We start from the raw sequence: 23,465 nt of genomic DNA on the forward strand, positions 1-23,465 counted from the left end.
GGGTGTTGGTTCATAGGCGTGTCGGTTGGATGCGGGGTGTATGGTGGGGTGTTGGTTGGATGCGGTGTTGGATGGGGTCTTTCGTTGGATGTGGGGTGGCGGTGAGCCTCGGGGACACGTTCCCGGTGCCCTCCGCAGAGTCCGGGGTGGGAGCACCCCCGGCCCCCCGAGCGGATCCACCCCCGGAGCCGCCCACCCCGCGCGGCGGAAGCGGCAGTGACGCGCCGGAAGCGGAAGCGGGGCCGGCCGGGCGGGAGGAGGCGGCGGCGGCGGCGATGCTGTCGCTGGACTTTCTGGACGATGTTCGGCGCATGAACAAGCGGCAGGTGCCGGATGGGGCGGGGGGCCCGGGGGGGTCCGTGGAGCCGGGGAGTGGGGGGGCCGGCCCGCCCTGCCCTGCGCGGGCGGCGGGGCCTGACCGACCCACCCCCCCCTCAGTTGTACTACCAGGTGCTGAACTTCGGCATGATCGTGTCCTCCGCCCTCATGATCTGGAAGGGGCTGATGGTGGTGACGGGCAGCGAGAGCCCCATCGTGGTGGTGCTGAGGTCAGTCCCGGGGGTGTGGGGGGTTAAACCCCCTGCGGGGTAGGGCCCCCGACGGGGATTCCCTGCGGGAATGGGGCAGCTGGAGGCTCCGGCCCCGGCGGGCGAGAGGCTCAATGAGAATCCAGGCTCAGGAATAGCGAGGGAAGAGGAAGTGGGTAAAAACAGCATCTCGCCCACTGCTCTGTCAGCTGGCTGGGCTGGGCTTAAAGGGGCTTGTGAAAAAGAAAAAGAGGTACTTTACGAACAGGCAAGTAGGGGACAGGACAATGGGAATGGCCTCCCACTGACGCAGGTCAGGGTTAGATGGGATACTGGGAAGAAATCCTTCCCTGTGAGGGTGGTGAGGCCCTGGAACAGGTTGCCCAGAGAAGCTGTGGCTGCCCCGTCCTTGGAAGTGTTCAGGGACAGGTTGGATGGGGCTTGGAGCAACCTGGTCTAATGAAAGATGTCTCTGCCCACGGCAGGGGGTGGAACTGGATAGGCTTTAAGACCCACTCCAACCCAAATCCTTGTGGGATTCTGTAGTTCTGTGACTGTCCATTACAGAGGTGGTCCTGAGGATCGAGGGTATCGCTGTCACTGGATGTTTTGGGTATAAGATGTTGCCCTTGCAGCAGCACTGTGCAGTGGGTACCACCAGGGCTGGTACCACCAGTGCTGTTACCAATGGTGTTACTCCCACCCTCCTGCTGCCTCGGACAAATTCTGTTTGCTTCCATTGGATGCTGCACAGATGTTGTTTTGCGTCCACACTGGCCTTTCTCTGTGTTTCTGTTTGGTGTTCATGATGTAGAAATGATGTAATGCCACGACCACGTGGCACTTACCAAAACTCCCTCCTTGATGCAAAGCATAAGGTAGATGTTTCCTGCCGTTCCTCCCAGTGAGTAAGACGGGGGGCCCTGAGGTCACATCCCCTCTTCAGCGATGTGATCTGCTGTTCTGAAGAGCAGCTGCTGCGCAGTCTCCAGATAAAACGTGAATGTACGCGGTACTTAAAGTTCATCTTTCTGTTTTGCATTATTTATGTGGAATTAGGAAGAATAAGTAGTTGCTAACAATTGCCATTTACAAGACATGAGAAAAATAACTTGAGTCGAGGTGCCTGAAATGAGATCATTAAGCAAAGCGATGAATCACAATAATGAATTTTTCTCACACGCATCTGTTCCAGATGGGAATTCAAGAGTCCAATATTTTCAGTGCTTTGTTCCTGAGGACAATCGATCTGTAAAAAATAAATTAAATAAAAAAGCTTGCAGCACTGCCAGTGTTGCCCTGCCAGAGGTGAGCTCAGAAATCAAAAGATACTGTTTGTCATCAGCTTTTTGCTTATTCAGAAAGCTTTTCCTATTGGATGTGCTTGTAACACCAGGTGCTGGCAGTGCTCTTGTTCTAAAAAATCCAAACTGCTGGTACTGTGGTGATTGAAAACCTGATTGCAATAGAGGTTACACACCTGCCTGATCTCCAAGGTGGTTTTTCTTGAGAGCTCTTCATCAAGGTTCCAACCTGGCCTTGAATGCTTCCAGGGATGGATGGGGCATCCACAGCTTTTCTTCTCATCGAGGTTCTTTGAGATTTTTCTTAAAGGACTATAAACTCTGAAACCTGATTCTGAGTGTTTAAATATTGTTCAATTGCTCCTCTTCTCTCTTTCAGTGGGAGCATGGAGCCTGCGTTCCACAGAGGAGATCTCCTGTTCCTCACGAACCGAATTGAAGATCCAATCAGAGTGGGAGAAATTGTCGTCTTTAGGATAGAAGGAAGGGAAATTCCCATAGTCCATCGTGTCCTGAAAATCCACGAGAAGTATGTTAAGGATCTGGGGGGGTTCTACTGCTGTTATGTACCTAAATGATATTATTCCTCATGTCCTTGGGTTAACGAGTGGCTGGGATGTCAATAATAGATATCCAGGTGCTGTGGGAAGTAACACAGAAGTTTCAGAAAAGCAAAATCTGCCCTCCTTGGTTTACTTGGAAAGATCATTCAGTAGAAAGCACAAGCTGGGGAGTCTGTGCCAGTCTCCTGGACTCTCCAAGTTGTAGGATTACAGAATGGTTTGGGTTAGAAGGGACCTTAAAGCTCATCTCATTCCAACCCCCTGCCATGGCCAGGGACACCTTCCACTAGACCAGGTTGCTCCAAGCCCCATCCAACCTGGCCTTGAACACTTCATGGATGGGGCAGCCACAGCTGCTCTGGACAACCTGTTCCAGGGCCTCACCACCCTCACAGGGAAGAATTTCTTCCCAATATCCCATCTAACCCTGCCCTGTGTCAGTAGGAAGCCGTTTCCCCTTGTCTTGGCACTCCAGGCCCTTGTCCCAAGTCCTTCTCCAGCTCTCTTGGAGCCCTTTAGGCACTGGAAGGCTGACACCACTTACTGTGTCTTGTGCCATCCTTTCCACCCCAAGCTGCTGTGCTGTGCTGTCTCCTGTATTACAGCTGCATTTGTGTGTGTGTGAAGTGACTCTTGTAGAGGCAGAGCTGTGGCAGGGAGTATTTCATGTGTAGAATGTGATGTTTTAAAGCTTGTTTATGGTCCTGGTTCCTGCTGTCCTGCAGAGTCTGTGTGTTTCATTCCTGTAGGAAGTTGTGTGTTGTTATGTTCAGAGTCTCCATGTACTGTTTAATCTCTCAGCACTGGGCAGGTTGTGTGTGTGAAGGAATGGAGTCAGTGGTTTGGTGGCTGACCAGTTGTCTGGCCCAGCTCAAGGTCAACCAGCTTTGTGCACAGAAACAGTGCAGCTGGAATCCTGGCTCTGAGGGAGCAGTACCTCTCCCATGAGGCAGGGCATATTCTTTGGTGTTCAGATTTATTCTGTACCCAAAACTTTGAACAATGTTGGTTTTTAAAGTACCATTCTTTGATACCACTAATTTAAATAGAAGGTCAATTTACAGGGTGAATTTGATACCTAATGTTGCACATGCACTTTTTGTGATGTTGTGGGTACTCTTTCAAGTGAAATACAACTTTCTTCCTCCCCTGCTCTGTCCAGCAGTTCCTCTCCAGATGTTACCCACCTTTCTTTATCTACCTAGCTCTATCTCTAGATATTAAGGTATCCAGCACTATTTTTTGTTTAAATGTAATATGACCTTAGTGCCAATCCTGGATTCTGTGAGGTAAAGCTGTTCTCTATTATTTTAGGTTTCATTTAACTAAAACAACCAAACCCAAACCTGATCTTTATGTTAGGAGGGAGAAACTGAAAAAATCCATATTGTGACCTGAAGGCAGGACTTGGGTGTCAGCTGCTTCTTTCACTACTTAAATAATAGTTTTCTGATGCCAATTTAGAAGTGAGAGGTCTCTGCAGAAGCTGACAGGAGTGTCAAAATGCAGGAAAACAGAAACAGTGTTTTTCATGATTATGTGGCAACTTAGGCCCCAGTTCACATCAGTATTGTGTCAGTGAGAAAGTGTCTGTTACTTGCTGCCCTTTTCTTCTTGTTTCAGCCCAAAATTGGGTTCATTCTTTATCACTAACAAAGAGTCTGCGGTCAAAATTTACTTAGTGGGTTTGGAACAGGACAGCCAGACCAGCCTCCACTCAGCTCTCAGACAGCAGAGTACTGTGCTTGGGGCTTCTCATACCGCGTCCTGATAGAGCCTTGATTGTGCTCAATAAGGTGCTGTGCTCCTGTGCCATCACTCTTCAAAGCTAAACTACATTATCTGCACCTTTGGAGATCTCTATCTTTTCCCAGGCTGTGTCTCTAAGCTCCTGGAGTGTTTGTTGTTCCCACATGACAAGCCAGATGTGCATTGGAGAAAGAGCTGTTCTTTTTACCTGCCGTTTTTTTCCTTCCAGGTTTCTCCTGTCAAGGAACACATGTTGGTATTCAGGCATGATGAAAACAGCATGAACTCCAAAGACCTTCTGTGTGCTTTCCTGTGCTGCATTTGATGTGTTGTTTCTGTGAGAAAGCTGAGATCCAAACACTGAGCACACTCCTGCTCAGCCCCTGCCACAGTGAGCTGAGAGTGCTCGGCTAATCCCTGAGTAGTGGCACAAGCTGAATGGGAATGGCTGGGGAAGGATCTAAAAAGCTCTTTCCAGGTCAAAGCAAAGGTTCATCTGCTCCAGGATCTTGTTTCTGGCAAGCTAATTAATTCATCTCAGGATGAATTAAAGAGTATATAGAGATAATTTCCCTGCTTTCTACAAGTTCCAAGTTCAAGCACAAAGTCCCAGTTCTTTATGAATAGCCTCCTTTTCTCTTTTCCATGGAGTATCTGGTTACCTTTTGAACCAATATAATTTTTTAGCAACCAAAATACCCTTGCTCAGAGACACGGTTTAGTTTGTGCTGTGGCTAGTTCTGCATAGCACCTTCTCTGTCTGGTTTTAACCCCTTACCTCTTGAGTTCCTTTTGGTTCCCTCTGGGTCTTGCATTGGAAGAGACAGTGAAAAGCTGTTTGTTGTATGTCATTTGTGCTGGACTGCATCATGTCTCCCATCAGCTCTGTCTTTTCCAGGCTGAAGGTCTTTTGCTTCTTGTATAGAAGTGATTCCAGACCTTGTCATCCATTTCTGAACCTTTACCAGTTCTTCCCTCCACTTGCAGAAAAGGGCGTAGGGGGTTCAGCACTGCCCAAAGCATTCCACCTGTAGGCACACCATGAGTTCATGTAGTATCATCATGGTATTATTTGGTTTTTTCCAGTCTCCTTTCCTAATAACTTCTAAGTTTCAGCTTGCTTCTGCCCACTGCTGAGTAGAACTGCGTGTTTCAACCCCAGACTCTCCTTCTGGGTGATGTAGGGAACCCAGAACATTTGTGTGAAACAAGAGAAGCATCAGCACGAGAGGGGTCAAAAGCCAAGAGGCTGCACCTGTGTGTGCCTCATCCTGCTGGTTCTGTTCTTAAACTCTGCTGTAAAGCTTGGCTGGGGCCAGAATTCATTCTTTCCTTGGCAGTTTTTTTCCAAACCATCTGCTTTCTGCTGCATTTGACAGAGTTTCCCTGTTTCATCCTGCTCAAATTGTAGGACACGGTTGCTTCAAGTGCCCTTGTGTTGGGCTCTTCACACTTGTTCTGGAACAGCTTTTAACGAGCTCCTTCCCTGCCTTACCTGCCTGTCTTGTCTTTGCCAGGCAAAACGGTGACATCAAATTTCTGACAAAGGGAGATAACAATGCTGTGGATGACAGAGGGCTCTACAAACGGGGGCAGCACTGGCTGGAGAAGAAGGACGTAGTAGGACGAGCGAGAGGGTGAGTGAAGTTGAAAGTGGTGTGGTTTTGTACACAGCCCTCTCTGAAGCCACATGGGAATTCCCCCTCCTCTTGAGCCCTCCCTGCTGGGTTTTGTGACCTGTCTGAAAGTGTGGAGAGCTCAGAAGAACAGGTGGTTCAGTTCTGAGCTTGGCTTAAGGGGAGATACCAAGCTGTGAGCTGCATCCCGAGATGGTGATGCTGGATGGACATGAGTGCAAGAGCAGCGAATGCTCAGGCTTGGTCAGAATTGCCATCAAATTTATTCTGTGAGGCTCAGCCTTTGTAGGAAATTAAGATCTGAATCAGGCAGAGGCTGAAACGCTCTAGGGCTCCCACTCAGCCCCACTGCTACAGCTGCCCTGCCTGGGAGGACAAAATCCCCCAGCCTGTTGACTGTAGCTCTCAGCAAGACTCTTCTGCAGCCTGGAATAGTGTTTGTTTTAAGAAAACCTTTATTCTTGTAGATTCGTGCCATATATTGGAATAGTGACTATCTTAATGAATGATTATCCAAAATTTAAGGTAAGAGCTCTTTTATTTCCTACCTACTTTTCCCACCCCAGCTAAAATTCCTTCCTGAGAACACAGGCAGAACCCTGTGTCCTGTATGTTTGCTGCTGCAGACATGAGTGTGTGCTCCTGAGTCTCCTCTGCTCTCTCTTCCAGTATGCAGTCCTCTTTTTACTGGGTTTGTTTGTGCTGGTGCATCGAGAATAGCCCCTTGCACTGAACTACGAGGTGAAGGTGCCATGGATTTTTCTAGATGAACGTTTTAAGTAGCTGATGGTCCGAAGTGCCAGGAGGAAGAAGAAAACCTGCATTTCAAAGCTTCTTGCCAGTTTGGGTTTGTTTTGGTTTTTACTGCGTAAGGGCGAATGTTTGTCACAGTATTTCCAATGGTTTGTCACACTTCAGCCTTTTTAGTGAATTTTTATATTAAAAATTTCAGCCAAACTGTTTAGTGTTTGTACTTTGAAGCTGAGCTTCCTCTCCAAGTGCCTCTGGGACCGTGTCCTCGGTCTGTGCCTCACTGGGCCAGGTGCCCTCTCCCTGTGCTGACTGAACTGTCCAATGGTGAGCTGTGGCCGTGATGGTTTTTTGCCAATTCAGAACTGGAATAAAGATTTTTTCCTCTCGCTCGGTACGAGCCCTGCCACGTTCTTTGTTACTGCCCTGCTGGGAACAGCCTCCTTGCCCAGTTTCTGGGGGGTACCTGGGCTTTGCTGTTGCAGACTGATTCCTAGAGCCACCATCTAACTTGTCCTTTCTTCACAGGGCAATAGCAGCTGCTCCTTTCATCTCTTTTTGGAGAATAATCTGTCCTGAGCTGTAGATCTTTTTAATATTTCTGTTTCTGTAAATCACACCGAAATAATCTGCTTCAAGACTGCAAGGTATTTGGGGCAGAAGATGGCAAAGTATTACTTCGTGCATTGTAGCACTAGGTAACAGAAGGACTGAGATGGGAAATATCCACAACTGTTTGTCAGGGATGATTTAGCACAAAGCAATACGAAAAATTGCCTAGTTTTGGAAAAGGATTTCAGGTCTCTGGTACTCCCTGCAGTTGGCCAGGTCTACAGACTGCCCTGAAAGCTACAGACTGCCCTGAGGTCTGATTTTAAAAACCCACTTTTCACTATGTGCAACAGCTGTTTTTGTGGGCTTCTCATTCAGGCTCGTGGTCCTGCTGGTGTAGATGTGGTGTCAGAGAGAGCCCAGGGCAAACTTACAAGGTAATTGTAGTTATCAGCTCTTCACACTCCAAGATTCCACAGCAACAGGGATCAGTGCAGATCATCACAGCTGCCACTCACATGGCTTGTGTAAGGCAAAAGCAGTCAGGAAAGGCAAGGACAAAACCCAGTGGGGTGTTCACGGCTGTTTCCAGTTTCTTGCATATGTCCCTCATTGGGTTTGTCAGGTCTGTCCCATCTCTGGAGTTGAATTGTGCCATTAGTTATGTCCATGGGACCATTTTGCTGGTTTTGGCGTTACCTGGTGCTTTGTTCCCTGAGTATGATAAAGCAAAAAATCACCTGTGGGACACTACAAAGAGTCTACCAACAGGTCCAGCCCCCAGCACTGAACCTTGGAGCTGTGGCTCTAAGTAATCGTAACTTAGTAATAAAAATGGTAATAAAACCAGTGTCTCTTGCTCCCAGTGTTAGAGCCCATGAGGGGAGGATGTGGATACAGTTTCTCTATAAAGCTTGGATTGGATGTTCTGTCAAAAGTCAAACCCAGGCAGCAGCGGGAGAACTTAGAATCCCTAGCTGAGAGCTGCCATCACCGTGGAGCACTTTCCTGAGGGCTTGGAGCACTTTCCTGAGGGCTTGGAACACCTTCCTGAGGATCAGGAACAGCATTTCTGCCTTTGCAACTTGTGCTGAGGCTGCATTTGTCCCTGCCTTGCCTTCAGCTTGAACAGGTTTTGTGCATAAATGGGATTTTAAGTCGGGCTCACACAAAGTGCTGAGTTGAGTTCATCTGAAAGCTGCTAATCAACACCTCGCCCGTAGTGCTGCTGCTACTCTTGAGTCCCCTCCACTTCACACCTTCTCCAAATATCTGAGCATGCAGAAGCAGTTGTGTTCCTGTCACTGAGTTAATGTAACAAAAAAAAAGGCTAAACCACAAAGGATTTATGATTATGGAGCAAGGATTAGCTCTTCAACTGCTGAGCCCCCAGTTTTTGGCAGGATGACCATGGCTGGTGTCAGGAGTCCCTGTGGCTGGAGGACACACTAGTGGCAATGTGGGTGCCAACCCCCACGTGGGCTCTTGTAGGAGGGTGTGCCCTGCACATGCATGGTGCTGTGTGAAGGAATTGACCAGAAAATGCTTAAAAAATGCAGGCTTGTTGGGGTGGGGGTGGGCTGGAGCTCACTGCAGCCCAGCTTTGGGACTTGTCTCTTTGGGGTCTGCAGGTACTTGAACAGAAACAATTGCCCTAAACGGGGGGCTGTACTGTGGGATTTGGGAATTCATCTCTGCAGCCCGTGCTCTGCCTGTTTTCAGCTCAGTGCAGTTCTGCTACCTGTGGCCGTGAAGTGTTGGCTCTAATTAGGAGCCTCACAGCTCCAGCACCCACCACCTCCCACATCACTTCCTGCATCCCTGCAAGCCTTTCCCTCCACAGTGGGATGAGAGGGGGCTGGGCACGAGCCTGCACAAACTGGAAACTGGGGACGTGGGGGCAGGATGACACAGAGTTGTTGCTGGCTCTTCCCCACCAGGTTTATTCTGCTCTGCTGAGCAGAAAAGCCACAGAGCGAGCAGGATCTCTGGCCGGCTGGGTGCTGATGTTGAGTTGTTTGGGAGCACTGCTGGGTTCCCGCAGAGCCAGGGCATTTGCTGCTAAAACTTGATGTGTCTTTGTGTTCTGTTTCAGTATTATTCTATTTTTTTTGTAAAGGTGAAGCTCTTTGGGCAGTTTCAGCAAAGCCTGTGACACTGGAGGCTTTAGAAATGGACAGAGATCTTTGTGTCACCACAGGAATGGGATTTGCTTGTAAACTACATGGGTGTTGAAAGGTCTGGTTTATAAAGGAGAAGAGTAATGAAGACAAAATTTGCCAGGGCTGAGATTGCTCCTGTCTCTGTTGTGGTTACAGCCAAACAGGGCAGGTTTTCTGGTAGCAATTCCAGTGTTTAATTACTATTTGGTCACATCCGCAGTTCAGGGTATGGATTCCTTCACGAGCAGGAGCTGTTTCATGGAGCAAAGCCACGCTGGGCTGTGCCTGATCATTGCTGGAATTCTGTTGGGTGATTTTTTTTTTTCATATCAAAGCTAAATGCAGAAGCAAGAGCATGGTGGCTGGGAGGTGAGCTGTGAGGGGTTATGTGCTGCAAGCTGAAGCTCCAGGAGATGGAGGCTGGTTTTGTATATTTACGATGCTTGAACTCGCAGTTGTTGGTTAAACAGCAACAAGCATGAGGTGGTTCATCCAGATCTGTCTCTGCACGTTGCTTAGCAGAAATTTACAGGGCTCAGATTTGTAAATCATCAGAGACTGAATAATCTCATGGTGAATTCCCTGCCCTCAAAATCAGAACAGGTCAGCTATATTTTTTCTGAGGAGAATCTCCAAGGTGAAACCTTGTCCATGCATGGTTTGAACACCATTTTCTGCTGGAGAAATGCACAGTGCAAACCAAGCGTGCAGCTTGCAAAACATGCCAAGAGTTGACCAGGAGAAGGAGAGAAGGAGGAAAAGGAGAAGAGGAGAGGAAAGGTGGCTTAGGCAGAGCACATCCCTTGGGGACCCTCCTGTGCCAGAGCAGGGGGAATGCAGAGCAGCTGTTTCTATGGCCCTGCAGCAGCCCCACATGGTGTCAGTGACTCAGTGCCTGAATCAGATGAGGAGTGTCCTGTTTTCATCCTCCAGCAGCAAGGAGTGCCAGAGTGATGCCAGAGAGGCCCAGCTTTGGCCGTTCAGCAATGTCAGCAGCTCAGGGTGGTTGATGTGTGATGGGTGACTGAGCCCCACAGTCTCATTGCTGGAAGGAGAGAAGCAGCACCCACACTGCCTTTTGAGCCAATTCAACAGCTCCCCGCCCCTTTTACCTTCTCCCTCCCTTGTCATCTCACCTGTCAGGGGTAAATCCACCAGCCTGAGCATGTTGGATTCAGAAGGGGCACAGTGGCTTTCCTGAGAAATCTGTCTTGTTGGATCTATTTCACCATAATTGGGTGCCTGTGCTGTTCATAGTCTGCCCAGTAGCAACTGTTTGCTTATCCCTGTTTATCCCTCAGTTGCTGTAAAAAACCACCAGCTCCATCACACATAGTCCTGTTTCCCTGTGGAGCAGGACCTGCCTGCATGCTGGTTCTTGCTGGTTGAGCACATTGTGTGTTAAATCTGTTCCTGTTCATGGGGAAATTCCTACACGTGTTCAGTTCTAGCATGTCCTCTGAATGCCTGATCTCACAGGGCTCCCTAAACCTTGGGGGGATTCAACATCTTCACAGAGAACAGTCTAAATAGGGATGGACTAGAAACCCACCCTCTGTATCCAGGACATCTGTGATCCAGGAGCAGACACACTCTCAGTCTCTTGATCCCTCTGCCCAGCTCCTCATCTTTTGGCTATTTTTGTTCCTTTTGTTTAATAATTCAAAAACCCTTCCTGCAGCTCTCTCTGATGAACATCTTGGTATCACCTTTTCCAACCTGTCCTTCCCCTGTAGAAACCGAGCTGAGAGACTGAAGTAAAGATAATATGGAGAAAATTAACTTCTCTGAACCTTAGTTCACTCAAACTGGGATGTCAGATTTCTGCCGTGCAGTTCTGACTGGATCACTTCTGAGCTGGACCTGGATTTGCCTGCAAGAAAACACGATTTTCTTCTCTGAGTCTTCTTGCAGAGCAGTTATTTGTAATATGTCCTGAAGGCGTGGAGTGAGTGGGAAACCTCAGGGAAAACCACAACTCATTTACAGCTTAAATGAAAATTGAAAATGAGTTGAAAACAAGATGTGTGAGATTTCAAATTTTATCTTTTATAAACAACAGCTATTGCCTGTGGACGAATGGATGTAACAGAGGGATTTAATCTCTGTAAACAAGAGGAAAATGCATCAAAATAGACCCTCAGGCATGTGGCAGGACCTGGCTTTGGAAAAGTGGTGAAGAGGCTGAAACAACTTAACTGCTGCTAAGAGTTTTATTGGCACCAGGAGCTCTGTGAAGGAGATAAATAGGGGGATTTGAGGCCTTTGCCCTTTGTATTTGTTTTTTATTAGAGCCATCGGTTTTGAGCACACATTTGCCTGCCCAGGTGGGTATTTGCAGGGCATGGGAAGCCTGCACTGAGTTCTGGAGCTCCACAGCTCAGAGTCTGTTCCAGGCCGCCTGCTCACCTCTCTGGGGGATGCAGAGTCAATGCCAAGGTACCAAAGCACAGAATTGCACAATGGTTTGGGTTAGAAGGGACCTTAAAGCCTGTCTCATTCCACCCTCTGCCATGGGCAGGGAAACCTTCCACTATCCCAGGTTGCTCCAAGCCTCATCCAACCTGGCCTTCAACACTTCCAGGGACAGAGAAGCCACAGCTTCTCTGGACAACCTGTGCCAGGGCCTCACCACCCTCACACCCAACAATTCCCTCCCAATATCCCATCTAACCTTGCCCTGTGGCAATGGGAAGCCACTCCCCCTTGTCTTGTCCCTCCATCCGTTGTCCAAATTCTCTCTCCAGCACTCTTGGAGCCCCTTTAGGTACTGGAAGGGGCTCTAAGGTCTCCCTGGAGCCTTGTCTTCTCCAGCTGAACACCCCCATCTCTCCCAGTCTGTCTCCAGAGCAGAGAGGCTTCAGCCCTCAGAGCATCTCTGTGGCTGTATCTGGACTTGCTCCAACAGGTTCCTGTCTGCCCTGTGCTGAGGACTCCAGACCTGGATGCAAAGCATAATTCAAAAGAGAAGGAACAAAATGGACCTTGCTTTAAACTCCTTGAACCAGGGTATTTCCAGGTTGGTCTGTTACATTTGTTGTTGACAAGGACCTCTTGGCTGTGCAGTTTTTAAATCCATTTATATTGCATAGTTGCAGTCTCCTTTGCCTGGTGAAATCCTACTTAATTTTTCAGTACATTTGGAGAATTTGCTAATCGTGCCCGTTTCACAGGTCTGTTACTGCTCATACAGCAGATAAGAGTTTGATAAGGAATAGGACACCCCAGGTGATAAGGAATAAGGCACTCCAAAAGTAGACTTGGAGCTTGTTGAAGGAGTTTGGAGGTGTATGGGCAAGGGGAGCCCACTGGGATTTCCCAAAGGTATTTGGCAAGGTCCCTCAGCAAAGGCTCCTGAAGAAAGAAAGCGGCCTTGGAAGAGGTGCTAAGATGCTTATGGGGGAAAATCATTTGCTAAAAGGTAAAGAACAAAAGGCTGGAGGCAAGAGGGAAGAACCTGGGTAATAAAAAAGATGGAATTCAAATGTACATAAATATAAAATGGTGCACAGGGGGAAAAAACAATTTTAACTCCATTTATAAAACAACGGGTTCCGAGTTAAGTGTTACCATCTGGAACGTCAGGGTTGTAACAAATTTTGCTGTGAAAATGTCAGATCTGTGGTCAGCAGTGATCAGGAGAGTAAATGGTGTGTGAGAATTACTGGGGGAAAACAAAGCAAAACAACCCCTGCTGCCTCCAGCTGGAGGCACCGGGGGAAGCTGAGGTGTTTTGGGTGAGAAGGGCCCGTTCCTGGAGGGTGTGGGTCTGTGCAGAGCTGCTCTCATGCAGCCCCAGAGGGTAAGTCCCATGGGAGAGGGGAGGGTTAGCTCTGTTCAGCCCCCTCCTCTGCCTCGAGGAATAACCATCAGCAGCCTGGCATTTTTCAAAGAGTCATCTCTGTCCTCCCTGGCTCCTTGCAGGAAGCTGGTGGCCAACAGCCCCATCTCCTGCACCACCTGTGGAAGCCATGCTGACTTCTGTCAGAAAAACAGATTTATAAAACAGAATTTCTATTGTGTTTTTTTACATATAAGCTGGGAAGATTCCCTTGGAGGCTGGTAGCTGTTGGGCTGGAGAGAGGAAGTAGTGGAGGAGCACTGCAGTGACAATTCCTGCCTGGAATGCTGGAGGTTCCAGCAGGCTCCAGGTGAGGAATTCACTCTGGGCACCAAAGCAGGCTGAAGGCAGAGGCAGCAAATCTACCCCAAACCCTGCCAGGCTGGTGACCAGGGGCTGAGCCCTGATGCCTTTCCCAAGGGTACCAGTTATTTTTCCAAAATTAAGTGCAACATCACTTTTTTGTGAAGACTGGAAAAATCCAGAGTAAACCTGGTCTCTCTGTTATGGTCTGGGGCTGGTATTTACCAAAGTGCTGGGGAAGATGGAATTGCTGTTCTCGGAGCCCTGCCTGGATCCCAGCACTGCTGCTGCTGCTGCTTAGCGAGCGCTGAGCTCAGGGCCCTTTCACCAGTTGTTTTCCATAAAAACCCCACTGGCTTCCCTGAGTCGTGCTCCCTCTTCCTGCCTCCACCAAGTCCCTGAGCAGCAATTCCATTGCTCTTCCCAGGCTTGAAATCAGAGTTATGGGCTCCCATCTTACACACACACTCCATCTGGTCAAGCCTCAGTACTCAGCAATTAATCCAGTGTCCCCTCAGTTTCTGAGGGTTTATAATGACACTGCAACAGGGCAGGAACTCCCTGATTTCCTTTTCCCAGCCTTTCCCGTGCCTGCAGTGCCACTGGAATCAAAATACTTGTTCCTCTGCTCCCGCTTCGGCTGAGGTAACACCTGCAGCCACCAGCTGAAAAAGGAGGAAGATGTGTGTCCACTTGTTATGTATTTAGTTAGAACAATGCAAAAGCCTTCACTATGTTAGAAACACTGTGCTGCTTCCCCCTGCTCATCCCATGTTCCCAGGAGGCTGCCTGTGCTTCCCTGAAGGAACAGGACTTAACCCCGTCATGCTTCAGTTGGTGCCGTAATTGCCTGGGGCTCTTTCCTCTGCCCTCTGTAATTGGGATCACTTTATCCCTGGCTTCATCCTTCATAATCCTACAGGTAACCCTTCATCTTGCTCTTCCCTGCAGTGGAGGAATGCTGCTCAGCTTCTCAAAAAACACCCCTTGCCCAGCGTGAGGGGAAACCAGACTCAGCTGGGCAGCACCAAGCTCTTCCTTCAAATGCAGCACCTTCTCTGGACCTCACATCCTTCTCCTCCTGCCTTCCTACATCCCAGGCCTTCTCCAGACACTCCAAATTTGGAGTGAATTTAATTCACCATGAGTGAATTTAAAACTGTTTTGAAGAAAAGGCTTCGGATAATGTCGGTCCGTTTCAAGCTGTGTTTTGTCAGGGCAGTGACAGTGCAGGACATGGGGGGAGGGACACAGGCTGTGAGAGGAAATGAAGAAGGGCTGGGGGTGTCTCTGTCTGTCTGTCCAGCTGGAGCACCGGCATGTGGGGGCTGGCTGGGGACACCAGAGCCCAAGTGGTCGTTCCAGCCACCAGGACTGGGCTCCTCTCTCCATTGACTTGATGGAGGAGGTGACACTGCCACGATGTGAACGTCAGGGTCAGAGCTGTGGTGCCGCAAGTGCCACATCTGTGGTGACCATCATATTCATGCACCCCATGGCCCCCAAAGGGGCCACCTCCTCAAAGAGCAACCCCAGTACCGCCTGCTCAGCCATACTGCTGCTGAACACATGGTGAGGAAGCGGAGTGAGATCCCCCATGGCAGCCCAAGACATCCAGCACAGCTGGACACAAGGCTGGCAGAGGCAGCCACCTCCCTGATGGGTGATGGAGAAGAAAAAGGCCCTGCCCATCACTGTGGTACAGATCCTGGGCAGGAGAGAGCACAGGCTGGCCACCCAAGGGGACATACACTCACTGTGAGCACTCACTAACTAACACTAACTAACTCACTCACTAACACAGGAGCACTTTATGATTTTTTTCTCCCTGTAAGTTTAGAGCTGTGTTTGCAGTTCGGGCTCTGACCCACTGCTGCTGAAGGGGGACGTGTCACCTCCAGCCCTGTTTTCCTGAATGGCAGTACATGCTGGGCACAGCTCCATCCCATTAACGGAAAAGGAAGAGCTGATGGAGGATGTGATAATCCATGGAAGGTTTGGGTGTGGTGATCAAGAAATAGTGGTCTGCAAAATCCCAGAGGGAGTGGAAAAGTTGAGAAGTGATACACAGGCTCTGGTCCTCACCCTCTACAGAGAGCTGTCAGTGGGAACCTGTAGGAGGCTTCTCGGGAAAGTAAAGGAGCTTGGCAGAGCTGGGAGGTCCTTAAGAGGTGCTCAGAGATGCCTGAGGGGCAGAACCAGACCTATCACCCAAGCAAGGTCCTGAAGGACAGGATCCTCCAAGTCCATCCCAATAATCAGGTGCACAAGCAGATGTAGTGGGAGATGGGTTTGGCTAAACTGGGAATGAAGCTCATGGCTGAGCTCCAGTGCAAAAAGGCAGCATGAGGAGGTGGAAGCATGGACGGGACATGATGGAGAGATCTGGGCATGTGGGTAGGTGTACTGATGGGTGGTGCAGTGATGGGTGTATCACTGTCCACCTCGGCGGTGAGTCTGTCCCCTCAGCGGTGGGTCTGTCACCGTGTCCCGCCCCGTCAGGGCTGTGGAATGACACAGGATGGGGACACGCAGAGGGTTCAGGACCCCGTGGGCTGTGGTTCCCGGGTCTGTCAGCGCTGGGGGCGGGGCTGGGGGCGGGGGAGCGGTCAGGGCGTGCCGAGCCCTTCCTCTCCGGTCTATAAGCGGGAGGCGGCGGAGCGGGCGTGGGTCCCGCGGGCGGCGATGGCGCTGCGCTGCCTCCTGCTGCTGCTCTGCGGAGCCGCGCTGGGACCCGCCGTGCATCTCGACTTCGCCGAGCACCGCAGCCAGGCCGCCAAGATCAAGGTCAACCCCCGCGGCAACCTCTGGGCCACAGGTATCGGACGGGGTGGGTCGCAGGGACAAGCGGGATGTGCGGGGCACAGCGACCTCCTGCCTCCCCGAGCGCCCTGTCCCTGCCTGTGCGGAGCCCCCTGCTCCCCCCCGTGCCCCACGGGCGGAGGGGGATCCTGGCAGGACTGTGGTGGGCAGGGGGAGGCCACGGCAGGGGTGAGGCCACCTGCACCCGCATTCCCGCGAGACAAGTCCGGCATCCCTGTGTGGCAGGTCTAGCATCCCCGGGTTAGCAGATCCAACGCCCCAGGCAACTCCCCGGTCCGGCATCCCCGGACGTGTCTGTAACCCCGGAAATCCTGTCGGCAGAAAGTTTCCCCAAAATCCCCAGAAGTCCCGTGGAATGAGGACCTGGGATTTCTGGATTTCCCTTTACTCAGTTGATTTGGGCACTAGGTCACTCGATGCCGGCTGAGCCGGAGCCCTGGGTCCCCGCGGACACACGGGGCGTGGTGTTGCAGGTCACTTCATGGGGAAGAAGAGCGTCACGGGGTCCCCGCACCTGGAGTCGCCGGAGGAGCCTGCAATGCCGATGGTCTTCGGTCCCTCCCTCCGAGCCTTGCTGGAGGACATGATGGAACTGCTGACCCGGGAGCTCCTGAAAATCCTCTTGCAGGAAAGACTGTTGGATGAGAACCAAGGGAAATATGACCTCACTGACCAGGTGAATATTGACTAAGGTGGAGGGAGACGCTCAGAGCTGGGAGGTGGTGGAGCCATGCTGGAGGTGGGAGCCTCTGCACAGCTGCTAGAGATGCATCTCTCCTCTTTCCGCTTCTCTTAATTCCCCTTAAACCACTCCTTAAGACCAGCCAGAAGAGGGCAGAGAGGTGTCCCGAGGGCCATGTCTAGCTGGGCAGTGACAAAAGTCCCGGGTGCTTGGGAAGGGTGTGAGGATGAACAAGGAATGCTGCGATGGAGCTGTGGCAGTGGTGATCTCCAGCGCAGGGGCTGTTAACAGGCACCTGGGTCTTCCTCACCCAGATGCAAAAGAGAATGGTGGCCGCTATTGCTGCCGTGAAGAAGGGACAGGGAAATCCTTTTCCCCTTCTTATTTCTGCAGAGAGAGATCAAGAGGGACATGGTATGGGAAGGGAAAGGCATGTGTCAAGCAAAGAGCTTTGGGCTTCCTCTGCCCCCATCTTGGCTCTGTCGCTGTGGTTGGGGTCCCTCGTTACTGAGGGGCACAAAGCCTTGCAGAGGGGAGGTGTGTGCTGCTGCAGAGCAGATTTTGGGGAGCAGAGAGTGGGCAGGAGCTCCAGTAATCCCGCTGTGTATCAGCAGATCCTCAGGCTCCATAGTGTGTCTTTTACCTTGGAGCTCACCCAGCTCCTAGTAGAAAACTTACCCCTGGGAGCAATGCACAGACACAGATCCTCAAGCAGGATGTGGAGGTGGAACTGCTCAGTCCACAGATGGAGTTACTCAGTCCATGTGGCTCTGCTGGTCTGTTGCCTCCTGCATGATTCCCTCGTGTCTCACCCTTTCCAACCAGTGCAGGAAGCAACCAAGAGCCTAAAAGGGATGAAATCTTCTTAGATGTGTCCCACTTGTGCTGTCCCACTGAGCCAGGAGCTTGAGGAGCTATCCACTAACACTGCACGCAGGTAAAGCTACTCCTGCTATCCAGGGATAGGCAGGGCTTGCTCCTCTTTGCTTTTTTTGGGAAGGCACAAATGGAGCAGAGTTGCAGGGCTGTGAGCCTGAGCGCCACTGATTGTTCAAGCACCTTCTTGACTTACTTTCAGCAGATTAAGGCAAACTGGGGCTTCCCTAGGGAGCTGGTCCCATTGGGATAGAGGTGAAGGTACAGCTGGGCATGGCTGAAGGCACCAGCCCACCCCACTCCCTGTAAGACGCTGTGCTGCTGCAGGGCTTGCTTCTCGGATGCAGCTGAAAGGAAGGAGAGGGCTGGGGAGGTCCTGAACCCTTTTCCATCCTCCCTGGGGAGCCTTTGAGCAGGAGGGCACTTGCTGAGAGGATGGGAGAGCTGGTGGAAGTGCTGCCCTGCCTCGTTGAGGTGAGCATGTGGTGTGAGTTTTGTAAAAGTGAACCCTGTGGCTCTCCCCGTGTGGGTAAATCACACAGTCACTGCTCACATTGCAGATGTGCCTGGGCAAAGGCTGCCCCGAGCGCTGGGGCTGTGTCTTAGGTGCCAGCTGGGTGTTGATGCCCTACTAGCCCTGCCAGTGCTCATTCCCAGTCATGCTGTCACTGTGTTGGTGAAGTTTCCCTCTGATGTCTGACAGCTGTGTTCCAGCCCTTGGAGCACAGGTGGGAGGCAGGAGCCTTCTCGTGGGCTGTCCCAAGCCAGCCCTGGAAGTGCCATCACACTCCAGCATGGGACATTTGTCCTGTCTGCTGCCCTGTGGCACTCAGCAGGTGATCTCAGTGGGACACAGAACCTGGTGTCTCACCATTTTGCCTTGTTTTGTAGGAGACTGGGCTTTTAACAAAGGTGCTGGAGAAGTACTTTTCAAACTGAAGAGGTGCAGCTGGGGAGGATGAGGTCTGCAAGGTCAGCTATGCGTGGTGAACTGAGGAGAGCATCGTCCTTGTGGGTTTCTATAGCAACATTTTATTTATTCCTTCTGTAATATTGTTAATAGTGATTGTGTGTATGAAAAGTGGAGCCTCTCTGTGTATGTTTTGTGTGTTCTTGATGTCTGATGTGCCCCTGTGAATAAAGCTGGCTCTTTGCACAGACTCCTCTTTGGGGTGGGAGGGGGGACCCCAGGGCTTGTGCAGGGACAGTGGGGACTTGGGAGCACCTTGGTGGGAGTTGGAGGGAAGCTCCTGGCTCTCAACAGCCAGGGCTGCCTGAAATAGGTGATGGAACACAGTCCCAGGAGCAGGTTCTGGTTCTGCACCACCTAAAAGTGCTGCTCATAGATGCACCTAATGTCCCCCAGCCACTGAAATGGAACCCAGTCCTGGAATCATAAATGCTTTTGGGTTGGAAGGGACCTTAAAGCCCATCTTGTTGCATCCTCTGCCATAGACAGGAACACTTCCAGGGATGGAGCAGCCACAGCTTCTCTGGACAACCTGTTCCAGGGCCTCACCACCCTCACAGGAAAGAATTTCTCCCCAATATCCCATCTAACCCTGCCCTGTGTCAGTGGGAAGCCGTTCCCCAGTTTCCTGTCCTTCCATCCCTTGTCCAAATTCCCTCTCCAGCTCTCTCGGAGCCCCTTTAGGCACTGGAAGGGCTCTAAGGTCTCCCTGGAGCCTTCTCTTCTTCAGTTGCAACTGTCTCAGCCTTTCCTCATAGGAGAGGTGCTCCAGCCCTTGGAGCATCTCCACAGCCTTGGACATGTCCCCAGGAAGAGCTAAACCTGGCAGCAGATTCCCCAGAGTGATGCCCTAAGTGAAACCATAAACTTTCACACCCTGCTTCCCACACTTCTAATACTAAATTCAGCCTGATCCTTTGATTCCACAGGGAGGAGAGCCCTTCTCCCAAGAGCAACAGGAGCCCAGAGCCATGTCACACCAAGCCAAGGGGTAATCCAGCATCTGAACATGCTAATAACTAGTAGAGAGATGAAAGCCATGGTAGGAAACCTTCCCACCTTGCTCCCTATCCCTTCAAGGATAGTTCAGGTCTTTCAAAGCCTCCTCTGCCTCACTGGAGCCTTTGTTTGGCTGTAGCCCTGGGGAAGAGCATCACGTTGCTGTCACTTAGAACCTCCCAAGTTCTCCAACCTGCTGGTGAACACCCCACCTGTAGCACCACCTGTAGCTATTCCCTTCCTGTGTCCTTCATGGTCTCCTACCCACCAGCTTTGCTCAAGGTGTTTCCCACTGTCCTGCAGCCATCCATACAGGAATCTTTCCTCCAATCTGTACTTTTTCGCCCAGACTGGCTGCTGTGTGCTGGGATGTAGGTGACCCCCAGCTCACCTTTCATTAGCTGGACCAAAGCCTTGGCTTAAAATTAATTATAAGCAAGAAAAATAATGACATTGTGGATCGTGTTTGACACTGGAAGAGACCAGATGCCCCTCAGCTGGCAGCTTGAGGCACTGACAGCCTAATGCAGTTCCTGACCTGATGTTGTGTCATGGGACCATCCAGGCAAGCTCACAGAAAGGTGAGCAGGTTCCTGACCATGAGGCAACCAGGTGAGATCCTTGTTCTCCCACCCACCCAGGCAGAACCTGTCCTGTCTGTCTGTCTTCTCTCCCCCCCACTGCTGTGGATTGAGATAAAGAGGGGGGAGGTCACTTGGTGATCGCTGTCATGGGGAAAACAGACTCAACTGGTGGAATATAAATTAATTTATTGTCAATTTGTATAACATAAGTATTTGAGTACTGATTCAGGTTTTGGAAACAAACAACCCCCCCAAGCATTTTCACACCTGGGGAAGCCACCTCCTCATGACCTTGCTGCTCAAGGGTTCAAGGATGACCCTCCACGCTGCTGCCTGTGCTCAAGCCCTTGCTCACGGCAGCATCTGCTGCTTCTGCACACCACAAGCAGAGATGCAATGAAGCCACTCAGGTAATGTCACTGGGATGACCTCCCTGAGGTGCCCTGACGGCTCATGGATAGCTGAGACTGTCACTGTTCCTGGGTTTCCCCCACAACCTGAGGCTATGGCGTGACCCCAGGGATGGGAAAAGGACATGAAATGAGACAAATGGAGACAAGTCACCTTCACCACTGACATTTGTCTCTCTTTAGTTGTGGGACTGACTCAGAGTAGGAGCTGGCTCAGAGGGATGTCAGTGAAAGTCCACTGCCACCACTTGGTGTCATTGCTGCCTCAGGTTTACTGTGCCTGACCCAAAGTCCTCTATATGACCCTACTCAGAAGGAGAGGTTCTTACAGTGTCTGTGCACCAAGTGCTGCTACTTTGGGCTGGAGACATGGATCATTTCAGCTACACACCCACAAAGACTTTTTTATGGGATGGAAACAGTTCTAGTGCAGCATAGACAAAACCAGCTGTGGGGTTGGATGAGCACCCTCCTGTCACAGGACCCTCCACATGGAACTCCCAAAATCATCAGGACGATGGAGTGCAGCCAGAGGAGGTCCAACACAATCTCACTGCCATTTTCTATTTGTTATGATACATTTTTGACAGCCAAGGGCTATAATAGGAATAAGGCATTCATATATTAATTGGTTCCTTATGCTTGTGGGGTATAAAATATCATCAGTGGGATAAACCTAGCACTGGGAAATTGCTTTGCAGCCTTAACAGCTCATGGAGTGCATGTTCTTGCTGTGCTGCAGAGGAAGGGGCCATAAACCAGCTCCTACCATGTCCACCAGGCAACCTTTGGACCCCTTGTACAACGCTAAGACTCTGCCAAGAATTGTAGAGCTGCAGAACTGCCGTGGAATTGATGGATTTTATAAAATGTGTGTAGGTCAGTACCACCACACTGAGGTGTTTTCCCAGTGGGGGAAGCCAATCCAAGCAGTAATTCAGGCAAGTCTCCTTCCTGAAGGAGTAGGCAGAGGTGGATACAGTAAGACCGCTTCCTACTCCAGGCAGGATATAAAAAGAGTCAACTTAGGACACTCCTTTCTTTTAATTTCCAGCTCTCACCCTTCCCACAGCATTGACATCCTCCATCCTCTGATGTGCCTCAGAAGACCTTTGCCTCCAGGAGGAAATCTGTACCTGTTCAAGGTGCTTTCAAATTAGAACCGACACAAACTGGTGCAGGGTGGTGGCACTGATAAGGGAACCACCGGCCTCCAGCATGTCCTCAGGAAGCAGCTCCAACCTGACTGTGCTGCTGGTGTGGGGGGGCAGCCGTGCTGCTGGTGGATGCAAGTGCCATGGAAAGGGATACAAGAGCTCCAGCAGGGCAGGAGGACTTGTGAGAATGCTTAGCTGGGAATTGGGACAAGGGGGACTCCGTTCCTTTTGCCTGGGAATGTTTGGATGGTGGCCATAGACCTCAAAGATCTTGTCCTTTTTCATGAAAGGCCAGCTTCCCAGCTCCCTGCCGTGTGTCCCTTCCCTGGAAGGAAGGGAAACACGTGCTCTGGAAGGTTTTAGGGAACCAGTTCTGCTGTGTGGTCTGTGTGACTATGGTGGGAGGAACAGGGCCACAAGCTTTGTATAAATACTAGTGGGTGACCTCTGAAGGTCTCTAGTTCAACCTCACTCACAGCAGGACTGTCACCAACTGCAAGACACCACCCCAAGGTGATGCTTTGTGGGACAAAATCACTGCATGGGGACAGGTCTGAACACCAGCCCACAAGCCCTTGTGGCACCCAGAGCTGTCAGAGAACGTGCACGGGAGACTTGGCCAACCTCAGATCTGCCTTGGATATCTTCCACCACAATGTTCACCCTCCTGATCCATGATCTGCAAGCTCAAACCTTGCAGGACGTGGTCCAAATTCAAGTGGAGGGATTCCAAGGCTGTCAGGGAGACATGAGACACAGGAGTTCCATGGAAAAATGTATTTCATGTTAATTAGACCTCTGATGCCAGGGATTAAGGAGAAAGCTGCTCTCTAAGCTGCAGCCAGGGATGAAAGTGCTAATTACCACCCAGTGCATCATTAGCAAGCCCCAGCAAAGCCCAGAGAAGTTCAACTTGCTGATAGTTGCATCAAACTGGCAGGAATGGCTGTTATCTGTGGAGACAGGGTTCCCCAGGCTGGGACAGTAAAATCCCTACTGAGTTGCATCCCAAAGGCTAATACACTTCCTGACACTCATGCTGGGGCAGAAGAGCTCTGTCAGGTGAGGGAGGCCTTCAAGGATGAGGCTGGAGAGGCAGTTTGGGAGGTGGCAAACCCATTGGCTCTTTAGTGGGGAGGCAACATCCGTAACACAGGTGCAAGATGGGAGGTGATGTCTTCTCCTTCTCCTCCATTCTCCCAGGGCATCAGAGTACCTGCTTAGACTCTCCCATGCTCCTTCCCCATGTCCTTCTGCTCCTGCAGCTGTTGCAGAGTTGGGATTAGGGCAGCATGGAAGGGACACTTCGGGTCTGTGGACAGGAGAGAGGGGCTGGACCTGCAGCCCCTCATCCAAGCTGGGCAATCCCAGCAAGGGCCAAGGGAAGGAAGAGGGAACAGCCCCATTCCCATGTCGGGCTGTCCCCTTTCCCACGCAGGCACAGGTCTTAGAGCCCATAGGATCAGACATGGAGTCTCAGGGCAGGATAGAGATATTTGGGAAGGCAATGGGACAGCTGGGTTTCTGTCCCCTGGGTCTCTGACAGCACATGGAAACCCACAACAGCCCTGGCAGG

General features: G+C 50.8%; 2 protein-coding genes across 2 annotated transcripts; both read left to right on the forward strand.

Moving 5' to 3' along the window:
• The first annotated feature begins 67 nt into the window (after positions 1-67).
• SEC11A (SEC11 homolog A, signal peptidase complex subunit) lies at positions 68-6,921 on the forward strand. The gene is made up of 6 exons (XM_027741819.2): positions 68-326; positions 439-548; positions 2,211-2,360; positions 5,661-5,780; positions 6,248-6,305; positions 6,450-6,921. Exons 1-6 carry the CDS (start codon positions 72-74, stop codon positions 6,498-6,500), a joined length of 744 nt encoding a protein of 247 aa, XP_027597620.2. The 5' UTR covers positions 68-71; the 3' UTR covers positions 6,501-6,921.
• A 9,054-nt stretch (positions 6,922-15,975) lies between these two features.
• Positions 15,976-18,929, forward strand: NMB (neuromedin B). The gene is made up of 3 exons (XM_027741820.1): positions 15,976-16,206; positions 16,685-16,887; positions 18,661-18,929. Exons 1-3 carry the CDS (start codon positions 16,074-16,076, stop codon positions 18,706-18,708), a joined length of 384 nt encoding a protein of 127 aa, XP_027597621.1. The 5' UTR covers positions 15,976-16,073; the 3' UTR covers positions 18,709-18,929.
• Positions 18,930-23,465: the final 4,536 nt, after the last annotated feature.

The sequence above is a fragment of the Pipra filicauda genome, unplaced genomic scaffold (assembly GCF_003945595.2).
Source record: "Pipra filicauda isolate LSUMZ 115617 unplaced genomic scaffold, ASM394559v2 scaffold7_size6619720_pilon, whole genome shotgun sequence".
Classification (NCBI taxonomy): Eukaryota; Metazoa; Chordata; class Aves; order Passeriformes; family Pipridae; genus Pipra; species Pipra filicauda.